The sequence below is a fragment of the Aquila chrysaetos genome, chromosome 9, assembly GCF_900496995.4.
Source record: "Aquila chrysaetos chrysaetos chromosome 9, bAquChr1.4, whole genome shotgun sequence".
Classification (NCBI taxonomy): Eukaryota; Metazoa; Chordata; class Aves; order Accipitriformes; family Accipitridae; genus Aquila; species Aquila chrysaetos.
The window spans coordinates 23,716,802-23,728,649 of NC_044012.1; the positions used below are offsets into that span (position 1 = coordinate 23,716,802).

The following is an 11,848-nucleotide window of genomic DNA, read 5'->3' on the forward strand; positions in this document are numbered from 1 at the left end:
ACAACAGCGCCCCCGCCGCCGCCCGCCGACACCGGCACCGGCACCGCCGCGGGGGGGGGGGCCTGGGGCCGCCAGCAGCGTCCCGGAAGGGCCCGGCGGGCGCCGGCCATGAGGGCCGCGCTGGTGGGGTACAGCAGCTCGGAGGAGGAGGAGGAAGAAGGGGGGCGCCGGGGCGGCGGCGCGCAGGGGCCCCCCCGGGCCAGGTGGGTGCGGCGGGACGGGCCCTTCGCGCGGGGGGGCGGCGGCGGCGGCGGCGACGGGAGCGATCAGGGCCGGGTGAGGAACGCGTGGCCTTCATCCTCCTCTCCGGTCCTCACAGTGCCGGCCGTCCCCGCCTGCCCGTCCCCGCCGGCCTGCCGGGCGATCCGGAGCCGGGGGAGGCCGTTAGCGACGACAGCTCCCGGCACGGCGGCCGCGTCCGCGGCTTCCCCCACGAGCGGGGCAGCTGGGCCACCCACGTCTACCTGCCCTGTAAGTAACCGCGGCCCGGCCACGGCGGGACGGGACCGGGAGGGGAGGGCGGGACGGAGCCCAGCCGGGTGAGGTCCGACGAGCCCCCAGGGCCAGCCGGTGCTCGGCGGGGACGGGAGCCCTGGGGGAGCCGCCTGTCCCCGGTGGGCATCCGCGGCCGATGCTCCGGGGAAGGACCCGGCTCTGACTGCGCTGCCCCGCAGACAGAGTCCAGGAGGAATTCCTGGAGCTGCTGGAGCTGCTGGTCTCCCACGCTCGCACCTATGTCTCCTCGCTGGCTGCCATGGAGGAGTTCCACCTCAGCCTCTCGCAGTGCGTGGTGCTGCGCTACCACTGGATAGAGCCCTTCGTCCGCTCCCTCAAGGAGCGCCTGGCCTCCTTCCACAGGTAGGGATGGCGGAGCCCCGGGAGAGCGCTCCTCACACCCTTCCCGCTCCCTCGGGGTCTGCCTTTCACCAGCGTCTGCACCCTAAGCTGTCTCTGGCAGCTGCTGCTGCACCAGTAAAGCCCTGGGAGTTTTCCTTTCTGCCTTGGGATCCGGCACCGGACAAGTCAGGTCTCCGCTTTCAAGGACCAGGCCAGAGCTGTGCCATCCTCTGAACTGCGGATGGTTTCATTGCTTACATCTGGCTCAGGTGCCCGCTGAGCATCAGCTGCCTCAGGGCTTCTGTCACTGTCTGGGCTTCAGAGGGCTGGAAACCAGGAGGGAATGGATGAGCCTGAGCCCAGAAAGGTCCTGGTTGCTCCGATTCTGTCCGATTGCGGCATACATTTGCCTTTATCTTTCTACATCTCTGTAGAAATCCTGTCCCCTCTCCGCTCTTCTGCTTTTTTCTTTTCTTTATTTTCCCACCAGCTGAAATAGGATCTTTCTTATTTCAGGTTCTTCTGCGTGGCTGACCAAGTGAAGGTTTACACCAACCAGAATAAAACCAGGTGAGTGAGCAGCAGGGCAGCCTGCCTGCTGGAGAAGGCTGGGCAAGGTGCTGGGTGGATGGGAAGCATCACCCTGCCTGTCCCACGGTCACCAGGCTGAGCCATGCGATGGGGCAGTACGCAATCACCTTGTCTCCAGAGGTTTCATACCTTTCCCCAATTGCTTGCACAAATTTTTAGCTTCAGCGCTGATTCTCTGCAAGCCATTCGTCTCGTTCATGGTGGGTGAACCTTAGGCTGCAAGATTTCAGTCTTCTGAAGGGATCTGTTCACAACATGACCTGAGGCAGGCCTTTCTGCTGGGGTTAGGTTCATGCTACGGTTTCACAGCAGCTAAAGGAGGCAGCTGCGTTCGCTGCCATCTCCCATCTAGTTTGTTCTGCGGTTTTGCAAACCCTCGTGCCAGCCTAAGCAGCCTGGGGCGAGCAGAGCTGGGGGCCACCTCTTTTGGCAGTAGTGCTGGTTGTGAAATTGCAGTGCAGGTCTTCCAAGAGCTGGAGAGAAATAGCTCGGATGGTGCTAATATTCCCGGGTGTCAGCTCAGAAGCCTGATTCCAACTGAGTGGAATTAAGTAGTTTAAATGTCAAAGCAGAGGTGATTAAAATTGTGAAGAGCTGCTGAATGTAGCGGGAATGATATCCCATGAGAGTCATGGGCAGGACATAGTGGATCCTGGGTGAGACTTGGTCTTCCCCTCCCCTCCTGGAGTCTAGAAAGCATCATCCAGACAGTCCTTGAGGAGGTAGCTCTTTGTCACGTCTCTCCAGCTTGGTACTTCCTGTTCCCTGCTTCCTCTCCTACCGCAAAACCCCTCTGGCAAGTTCCGCTTTTTGAATGCAGCTCCTCCACGGGCATGGTGCTCTGCCGAAATACCCATCGAGTGCATCCTTTGCCAGGAAAATGAGTTTTCATGTCCCAAAAGGTGCTGAGTTAATCTAGTAAATCTACGTGGTGTATCATCCAGTCCTGCTTCTCCCTGCTACCACGTCTTTATTTCTGTTTTTCTTCAGAATATGGTCAGTGTCCTTGAATGCTTAAACCTGGCATTCCTCAAGTTATCTTTTGTTAGGGGGTAGGCAATTTGCCCGGTAGAAATGCAGGGCTAAGTATGCTTATGGCTGCGCATTCTGTGGCATGAAAGGATGCTTGCTGTCTCTCTTTTTCTTTAGGACCTTTATTGGCTTGGAGGTCTCTGCTGGGCATTTCCAGCTGCTGGAGCTGGTCTCGGAGGTGGACAGAGTTCTGGAGGAATTTGACCTTCCCACGTTCTACAAGGTGAGGTGTCTCCCACTTGATTCCCTGCCAGTCCAGACATGCCAGCTGGTTCCCTGCTAGAGGTCCTTGAAATGTTCACCCCAAATAAACAGGAGCGGGGAGGTTAGCTTCTGAAATGGTCTCCTCTGGGCTGGTTGGTGATGTTCATACTTAACACCTTGAACACGATCCTGCTGAGAATGGGCCTAGCGCAAGTCTGACTTCTGTACTGCGTCCTGTGCAGGAGAGTAAGGATGTTAACTATCTGGTGGCCTCTCTAGAATCAGGTTTCCAGGGGAAAGGGCCAGAGCATACGTCATGGTCACTGCCCTGCTGTGCCTGGAAGCAGGGTTGTCCTAGGATTGAATGGGCTTAGGGTGAGTGCTGTGGGACTGAGGGCAATGCTTGCGCCTCTTCCTTGGGCAGTTTTCTGGGGTATCGGTCCAGCCTCTTTGCTTGGTACTAGCTTTGGGGACAGGTTTTGGATTTTGAAGGGCCAAACCCTGATTTCTCTGTCTCCAGAGCTGAGCAGGGGGCTCTTGTGGGTTATTCAGAAGTGACCCACCTACCTGCTCCAGGATGGTCCGTGAGAGGTTCTCTGTGCAGTTGGAAAAGCTTCTGCAGAGTTGACCACAGGGAGGCTGGGAACTAAGCAGCCTTGCCCACTGGTGTCCAAAAAGGCTGGGGTGGGGAGCCCAGGACTCATCTCGCTTCCAGCACTGTCCATATCAGCTCTGCAACTGTTGAGCTGGCAGAGGGCGCTTCCAGCTTTGGGATCCTCCCACCTCTGCGATCCCAGGCAGGGCAGCATCACACCAGATCTCCCACTGCAGCTCCGTGCATTGAGCAAAGCCTCCTTTAGCCCTCACAATCTGATCCCTGTTTTGTCTTCAGGACCCGTCGTTCCATATCAGCTTGGCCTGGTGCATCGGGGACCTGTCCGGCAGACTGGAAGGGCAGTGTCTGCGGGAGCTCCAGGTGCGTCCACACACAGTGTGGAGAGCAGGGGAAGAGCAGAGCTGGTGTCCAGCCACATCTCCATGCTGAGGGCAGAGAGTGGGAAATTTTCTTCACTGAGCAAGACAAACTTCACTGGCTTGAAAGAAGAGAAGCTTTTGGGGGGAGCGTGAGCTAAATCACCCTCCAGAAGGAAGTCAGAGGCTTCCAGCCACAAATGGCCTTGTCTCTGACTTGGTTCAGAGAGGGAGCTGCTGACCCCATCCTCTGGCAGATCCACCCTCCTGCTACTGACACCTGCATCTGTTTTTCAGGACATCGTGGACCGGTTTGAGGACTCGGCACTCCTGCTGCGTGTCCAATGGGAGGAAATCCGCTGCAAGTCGGGGAACAAGTACTTCTCCTTCCCCTTGAGGTAGGGGCCGGCGGGGCTGTGCATTTCAGAGCCTTGAAGAGCCTGATGTTCAACGAAGGACCGTTCTCCAGCGCAGCTCTGAGTTGCGTGGGCTGTCACGCACCTCCCACGCTCTTCTTGCCTGCTCAGCATCTCTGGGGTGTTTGTGGCCTCAAGTAGGGCTACATCCAAGTTTGAGTTGCTGGCTGAAGAAATGTGTGTTTGTAGCAGATTTCATCCTCGCTGCTGTATGTGCTGCAGTCAGCACCAGCGGTTCCAGCCATCCCACGGTGGCTAATTTTGCTGATTTTTTTTTTTTTTTTAAAAAGAAGAAAAAAATCTCTATAAAAGCCATAGTTGCCTTAGTGGAAGGAGGAAGAAGGTAGCGTGGGAAGCTGTTGCTAAAGGGAGAGTGTCTTGCACGGTTGGAAATAGCACTGCCTGATTGTCAGGAGGTTCCGAGCATGCTTTGAGTAGCAAGAGGCAAGAACATGGAGCTGGACTGTCTCGCCAGAGCATCTCCCTACTGTAAGCCAGCTCAGACAAGTTCCTGGGTCATGTTCTGCATCCCTCTCACACTGCTGCTGCCTCTGTAGAGAAATTTCAGTATCTGATCCTTTTGCCAAACAGGAAAAGATGAAATCTGGAGGGGAGAGGTTGGAAACCCCTTGTGTTCCGGCGCTCCAGGCTGGGTCTAAAAGAAGAGCTTTCGTTTAAGACTGTGGGTGCCATAAGCCCAGGACGTTTTTGGTGGGCTGCTTCTCTTGGGAAGCTTGCTGCCATGTGTGGGCGAGCCCAAGAGAGGGCAGTGTCAGCTTTTGCCTGAGCTGGAAGGGCAGTGCCCGCCGGGGAGTCAAGGGGTGGCAGCTCCTGCCCAGGCTCCACACTTTCTCCTTGTGGGACCAGCACCCCCGGTGCTGTGATGACCCTGGGGACGGCAGGCTGGACTTTGTTCCTTGGGAGAAGCTCCTTTTTAATCCTTTTGTTCCTGCGAGGAGGTCAGCTGCAGCCTCTCACGTAGCTGGAGAAGGATGCCGATGAGCCGCCCTGAATCTTTCATTCCATGTCTATCTGATGAAAGACTCTGGCACTTCTGAGCAGTAAAAATCTGTCTCCTCGTGTCATAAAACTGTTTCTGTGGTATGTTTCAGCCGTTCCCTTTCAGACATGCCCAGCTCCCACAGACTTCAGATGAGGCGATGCCTGCAAGCACTTCTGTGAGCGTGGTGCCACGCTGCCGGTCCTTGCACCTGAGAGCCGTGGGGCTTCGTGGCCGTGGGAGCACCTCGGCACAGGTGCCAGCACCTGTGCAATAGCCAGTTTTCAAAATCCTTAACAAAACTTGGTTAAGTCTGCATAGCCAGTTAGTTTCTGGCATGGGGATCTGCGTGATAAGGCGTGCAATTACACCCCGAGTTTTCTTTTGGGGAAGGAAAAACAAAGATATATTTAGACCCCGGGGACTTCCAGTGAAACTGGCTCCGGCACGACCGGTTTCTCCGCGGTCCGAGTCCAGCAGTGTCAGGTTAATGCTCAACCAGCGGCCCCGCTCCCGCCCCGGCGGGGCCCGCCTTGGCACATCGCCCCGTTGCGTAACTCCGGTGGGCGTCGGGGACCCCGCTCTCGGCTTCGGGGCTGGGGGACGGACCCGGGCTCGGCGGCAGGGCCGCGGGGACAAAGTCCGGAGAGGGGCGGCTGCCGGCGCAGACCGAAATGGCGGGTGCGAGCGGGCAGGTGGCGCGGGGGGGGCGGGCCGGGCCGGGCCGGGCTGCCCGCCCCCTGACGGGCCCTGCCTGAGGCCGCGCGCGCCCGCCTGAGCAGGTGGGGGGGGGGTCGGTGTGTGGGCGCCACGACTCCGCCCCCACAACGCCGCAACCCCGCCCCCTCCCCGCGGCCCCGCCCCTCCGCTCGGCCCGGCCCCGCCCAGCGCGCTCGCCGCCGACCCGAGCCGCGCCGCTGTCGCCGCGCCCGCGTCCCTTCGTCCCGCTCCGCTCCGCTGCGCCCGGCGGGCAGGGCAGGGCAGGGCAGCCGAGCCGAGCCGCGCCGCCCCGCCGTGGCCGCTTATGTGCCGTGCGCCGCCGGCCTGATCCCCCACACAAAGGCGGGCCGGGAGGCGACGGGCCGCGCCTGGCAGCGCCGCCCATGCACCGTGCGCAGCCCCCCGCGGCGGCCCGGCCCCGGGCCATGAGGGCGGCATAGCTCCGACACCGCCGCGCTCGGCCCGGCCCGGCGCGGCCGGCGGCAGCCGCGAACCGGCAGCGGCGGCGGCGCGGCCCGGTATGGCAGGAGGTGGCGGCGCCCCCTGCCGGGCGGGCGGGGCGCTGCGGGTGGGCGGGCGCCCCCCGCCGTTACTGGCGCTGCTGGTGCTGCTGGTGGCGGCGGCGGCGGGCGAGGAGCTCAACGCAGAGGTGAGCGGGGGCGCGGAGCGGGGGGGGGTCCCCCGGGACACCCTGCCTCCCCTCTTCCCACACCCTGCCTGCACCTGCGGCCGCCGGCGCTGCCTGCCCTGGCGGCCGCAGGTGCAGGCAGGGTGGAGGCAGGGAGGGGAGGCGGGGGGGGGGGGGTGGTTCCGGGTCGCCCCCCGGGGCGGCGGGCACCAGCCGGCGGGGGAGAGGAAGCGCTTTGTGCCCACGCGAGGCCGCGGCGGGGGGAGGAGGGGGGTGAAAGGGCCTTTGATAAAGTCCTGCTCCATCACCCTGTCCTGGGAGGGGGGGGGGGTGTAAAAAAAAAATCAATAAAAGATTAAAAATGTTTAAAAATGAAAACATTAAACGTTAAACCATTTTTTTTTTAAATTGGAAAATGAAAAAAAAAAGAAAAAAATTAAAAGGAACTTAGAAAAAAGCAAAAAGTTTTAAAAATTAAAAGGAAAAAAAAGCCCCACAATTAGAAAATGAAAATGAAAAGGAGAAAAATGAAAAAGGAAGAAATAGAAAAATGAAAAGTAATAATAAAAAGAAAAATAAAAAGTAATTAAAAAGGACAAGGGGAGGCGGAGGCTGCTGCAGGAAGGAAGAGACCCGGCACACCCCAGGATCCCCTCCTGCCCGCTGCCCCTCTCCGGGGGCCCCTGTCCCGCACCCCAGGGGGCTGCCGGCCCCGAAGGACAGAAGCCCCTTTGTGGGTGGAGGCCGGGGCGGGGGGGCCCTGGTGGGGGGGGGCCTGGCCCCACGTCTGTCTGCAGCTCCCGGGGGACACCTCCGGTGGAGGACGGGGAGACGGGCAGCCTGCGGGCAGGCTGGCCCCCTGCCAGCTGCCTTCTCCTAGGGGTCAGGGTGACAGACAGCCCCCCCAAATCGGAGGTGTCGTCCCCCACCTCCACGCTGTGGGGCAGGACCGGGGCTCTGTTCCCTGCCCCCCAACCGCTGCCCACGTGCTCCGGCTTGCCCGTGCTGCCTGCCCTGCCTGCTTGGGTGCGGCATTTGCCCCCGGGAAGCTGGCACGGACGCCCCGTGAGGGGGGGTCGGCCTGGGGTGGCAGCGGGTGGTGGGCCAGATCCTGCCTTGCTGGAGTCTCCCCAGGGAGCTCCAGGTCCCCCCATCGGGCCGTTCCCCGCCGCGGCCTCATGCTTGGCTCTCCCCGGCGCAGGCATGGCTGCGGCTCTACGGCTACCTGCCGCAGCCCAGCCGGCAGATGTCCACCATGCGCTCAGCTCAGACCTTCTCCTTGGCCCTTGCCGAAATGCAGAAGTTTTACGGCATCACCGTCACCGGCGTCCTGGATGAGGAGACCAAGGCGTGAGTTTCTCCATGTCCTCTTGCTCTAGCAGGGGGCAGCTCTGCTCCCGGGCTCTTTGGCTTTGCCTGCCAGCCCCAGAGCTCTGCCTGCACCTGGAAATGTGGGTGCTGTCTCCCATGGGAGCTGCATCTCCCCTTTTGGGGGCTGCACCCCTGCAGCCAGGAGAGCTCCCTCGCCAGCCGTGGCTGCTGTAACCCCTCGGGGACCTTGGCCATGGTGGGCTGAGCTCTGGCTCGATGCCCCCCCCCCCCCCGGCAGGTGGATGAAACGTCCCCGCTGCGGGGTCCCGGACCAGTTTGGAGCACGGATGAAGTCCAACATGCGGCGGAAGCGGTACGCGCTGACGGGGCGGCGCTGGAGCCAGAGCCATCTCACCTTCAGGTACCCAACGTCTCTGGGGGCTTCCCGCCCGCACCCAGCCCATGGAGAGCCATGGACCCCCTCGGGGAGCAAGCGCTGTCCCGGGCCGTCCCCAGTGAGCTCTGTACCCCCAGCATCCAAAACTACACGGAGAAGCTGGGTCGGTACCACTCGTACGAGGCCGTCCGCCGAGCCTTCCGGGTGTGGGAGCAAGCCACGCCGCTGGTTTTCCGGGAGGTGCCCTACGAGGACATCCGGCAGAAGCGGAAGAAGGAGGCCGACATCATGGTGCTCTTTGCCTCTGGCTTCCACGGAGACAGCTCCCCCTTCGACGGCGTTGGGGGGTTTTTGGCTCACGCCTATTTTCCCGGTCCTGGCATGGGGGGGGACACGCATTTCGATTCGGATGAGCCCTGGACGCTGGAGAATACGGATGTGTCTGGTGAGTTGAGGGCCAAGGAGGTGGCGGAGACAACCAGAGGAGCCTGGTGGCCCCTTGGGTTTGATGGCGGGGGATGTGCTGGTGTGGGCAGGAGTGGCAGGAAGAGCAGCTCCACCATGGGTGATGCAGGCAGCTCCCAGCAGAGCACTCTCATTGCAGGGTGTTGGGGCCAAGGACCCACCCCACGTGTCGTGTCCTCCACCCCGTCTTGCTGACAGTGCCTTTCCCTGCAGGGAACGACCTCTTCCTGGTGGCCGTGCACGAGCTGGGCCACGCGCTGGGGCTGGAGCACTCCAGCAACCCCAGCGCTATCATGGCCCCCTTCTACCAGTGGATGGACACGGAGAACTTCCAGTTGCCTGAGGATGACCTCAAGGGCATCCAGCAGCTGTACGGTGAGGAGCTGGGTGGGGGATCAGCCCAGAGGTGGGATGCTGGGCACGTGCGTGGGGAAACTGAGGCACGGGCGCTGCTGGTCTGCATTACTCCATGCCTTCTCTCGCCTACCCGATCCAGGTACCGTGGATGGGCGCCCTCAGCCCACCAAGCCTTTGCCCACCATGACACCCCGGAGACCTGGCAGGCCAGACCAGAGACCCCCTAAACCACCCCCCCCAGGGAAACCGGAGCGGCCCCCCAAACCTGGCAGCCCAGACCGACCTGACCAGTATGGCCCCGACATCTGTGATGGGAACTTTGACACAGTGGCAGTGCTGCGTGGGGAGATGTTTGTGTTCAAGGTACCAGCTGGGACCCCCTCCTGCCCCTTCCCTGGGGTGTGGTGGGTCCCTGGGTGGGAGGACACCCTGGCGAGATGCCTGGCACTGGGACTGTGTCCCTGCATCCCCCCGTCCTCTGTCAACACCCCGTTTCCCACCAGGGCCGGTGGTTCTGGAGGGTCCGGCACAACCGGGTGCTGGACAACTACCCCATGCCCATTGGGCACTTCTGGCGGGGCCTCCCCGGGGACATCGATGCCGCCTACGAGAGACATGACGGGAGGTTCGTCTTCTTTAAAGGTGAGCAGGGAATCTGGGTGGGAGGGCTGAGGTGAAGGGGGGACCCCAGTGCCCCCCCCAGGCTGCTGCAAACTGGTTGGCTTCATCTCATCCTGATCCCCCTCCCCAGCCAGATCTGCTGCCTGATCCCAAAGGGACAGGCATCACACCCCCGTCACTGGCCACATGTGTCCCTGCCACAGCAGTGGGCATTGCCGCCTCACCCCCCTTCTCCATCCCCTCCCCCTCCAGGTGACCGGTACTGGCTCTTCCGAGAAGCCAACCTGGAGCCTGGGTACCCGCAGCCCCTGGTCACCTATGGGCAGGGCATTCCCTACGACAGCATCGACGCAGCCGTCTGGTGGGAACCCACGGGGCACACCTTCTTCTTCCGTGGGGACAGGTGAGTGGCTGTGGGGTCCTTCTCCCTGCTCTGCCACCTCCTGGCCCCTGGCAGGGGTGGGCATGGCGGGCGGTGGAGCCCCCCTTGCTCCTCGCCTGCTCACCACCTCCCTCCCCCAGATACTGGCGCTTTAATGAGGACACCCGCTCGGTGGACCCTGGATACCCAAAACCCATCTCTGTCTGGGTGGGCATCCCTCCCTCACCCAAGGGTGCCTTCCTCAGCCCAGATGCCTGTAAGTAGAGGACGAGAAGAAGGGTGGGCAGCAGGGGTGGGACCAGAGGGGATGGGGTCACGCCTCTGGTAGGCTGGCCATGCGGGATGGAGGCCGGGAGGGTGCCCGGGAGTTAGCAGTGAAGCCCTTTCTGAAGGGTTTCACCGGTCCCAGAGCAAAACCTGCTGTCCTGGGCATCTGCAGGAGTGTCCTGCGCCTGCCCACTTACCCCTCACCTCCATCTTCCTCCCCCCCCCCAGCCTCCACCTACTTCTACAGAGGCACAAAGTACTGGAAATTCGACAACGAGCGGCTCAAGACCGAGCCAGGTTATCCCAAATCCATCCTACGGGACTTCATGGGCTGTCACACGGAGCTGGTCCCGGACCCCCATCCCCGCTGGCCTGATGGGGACCGACCCCCCTTCAACCCCAATGGGGACGGGCGAACCGAAGGCGAGGAGGAAGACAAGGAGGAAGAGGAGGAAGACGAGGAGGATTACAGCGAGGGTGGCCGCCAGCCGGGCGGGGACGTGGACGTGGTGGTGCAGATCGACGAGTACACGCGCACCATGAGCGTCGTCATGGTGCTGGTGCTGCTGGTGCTGCTGCTCTGCATCCTCGGCCTCATCTATGTCATCGTCCAGATGCAGAGGAAGGGCACGCCCCGAATGCTCTTGTACTGCAAGCGCTCCTTGCAGGAGTGGGTCTGACCCTGGCTCCCTCCCCAAACCGCCCCCACCACCATGGTGCTAATGATGGACCTGACATCCCCCTCCCTTGCCCCTCCCCATGGCCTTGGCCCCTCTGCCCCAGTGTTGCTTGATGGCTCCAGCCTCAGAACAGGGGGGACGCCCACCCACCCCCAGCCCCTCCAGAGCAGCCGGGCTGGGACCAGGCAATAGTCACGGCAGGGCTGGAGGGCATCCAGGTCCTGCCTCCTCCCTGGTGACTGTGTCGTCCGTCATCCCCCCCCCCGCCGTGACCCTCAGGTTACCACCCATCATGTTGCACCCATCTCTGCTGAGGGGTCCCAGTAGGGTCCCTTCCTCCCACGTGTACCTGCTGCGGCTGTGCCTGTGCCACATGGGCTGCTGAGCAGGTTGGGGGCTGCTCACAAGTGCTACGAGCTGGCAGGTCTCAGCTTCTGGCACCTGCAACGGCAGGGAAGCAGGAGAGGAAAGGAGGGCCGAGCTCGCGGCCGTGTATGCTGTTGAACCGTGGGGGTACAGGGATGTGGTGCCTGAAGACAGCATGAGGAAGGGAGACGCCACCTTTGCATCCCTGCCATGGGCTCAGCTCAGCCCGGAGCCTGCTGCCACCGTGGGGCAAAGTCGTGGGGACACGTGGTCCCAGGGGCAGGGCAGCGGGCATGGCCGCCTTGTACGTGTATTAAACGGGTCGGGTGCGTGGAGAGCCGTGGTGCCGTCCTTTCTGCTGCGGGATGGGGGCAGGAGGCGCATGGGCTCCCCTGTGCGAGGTTTGGCAGATTTTGTAGTAATGGAGGGTCGCCTGGGGGTGCCACCTCTCTGGCACCCACGGGGGCTGGGTGCTCTGCCAGGGGATGTGGGGAAGGGGCTAGCATGGCTGGCGATGTCCCTGCAGCAGCCCCTGCCCTGGGGCTACCATTATTGGGGGGGGGGGGGGTCAGCAAAAGCAGCCCAGCTCCCACCCCGCCGGC

The 11,848-nt window shown here is 62.0% G+C and overlaps 2 protein-coding genes across 2 annotated transcripts; both read left to right on the forward strand.

Annotated features, from left to right (window-relative positions):
- The first annotated feature begins 7 nt into the window (after positions 1-7).
- USB1 (U6 snRNA biogenesis phosphodiesterase 1) lies at positions 8-5,142 on the forward strand. Its single transcript, XM_030026719.2, has 7 exons — positions 8-203; positions 320-471; positions 675-858; positions 1,354-1,407; positions 2,578-2,683; positions 3,557-3,640; positions 3,934-5,142. The coding sequence occupies exons 1-7, from the start codon at positions 109-111 to the stop codon at positions 4,036-4,038; spliced, it is 780 nt and encodes a 259-aa protein (XP_029882579.1). The 5' UTR covers positions 8-108; the 3' UTR covers positions 4,039-5,142.
- Positions 5,143-5,959: 817 nt separating this feature from the next.
- Positions 5,960-11,581, forward strand: MMP15 (matrix metallopeptidase 15). The gene is made up of 10 exons (XM_030026714.2): positions 5,960-6,421; positions 7,602-7,750; positions 8,010-8,132; positions 8,246-8,553; positions 8,787-8,948; positions 9,070-9,293; positions 9,434-9,572; positions 9,804-9,954; positions 10,074-10,189; positions 10,429-11,581. The coding sequence occupies exons 1-10, from the start codon at positions 6,293-6,295 to the stop codon at positions 10,878-10,880; spliced, it is 1,953 nt and encodes a 650-aa protein (XP_029882574.1). The 5' UTR covers positions 5,960-6,292; the 3' UTR covers positions 10,881-11,581.
- Positions 11,582-11,848: the final 267 nt, after the last annotated feature.

Coding starts and splice junctions, on each gene's coding strand:
- USB1 (XM_030026719.2), top strand. CDS start 109: ATGAGGGCCGCGCTGGTGGGGTACAGCAGCTCGGAGGAGGAGGAGGAA. Junction 204..319: donor CAGGGGCCCCCCCGGGCCAG/GTGGGTGCGGCG, acceptor CGGTCCTCACAG/TGCCGGCCGTCCCCGCCTGC. Junction 3,641..3,933: donor AGTGTCTGCGGGAGCTCCAG/GTGCGTCCACAC, acceptor TCTGTTTTTCAG/GACATCGTGGACCGGTTTGA.
- MMP15 (XM_030026714.2), top strand. CDS start 6,293: ATGGCAGGAGGTGGCGGCGCCCCCTGCCGGGCGGGCGGGGCGCTGCGG. Junction 7,751..8,009: donor CTGGATGAGGAGACCAAGGC/GTGAGTTTCTCC, acceptor CCCCCCCGGCAG/GTGGATGAAACGTCCCCGCT. Junction 9,955..10,073: donor TTCTTCTTCCGTGGGGACAG/GTGAGTGGCTGT, acceptor TCCCTCCCCCAG/ATACTGGCGCTTTAATGAGG.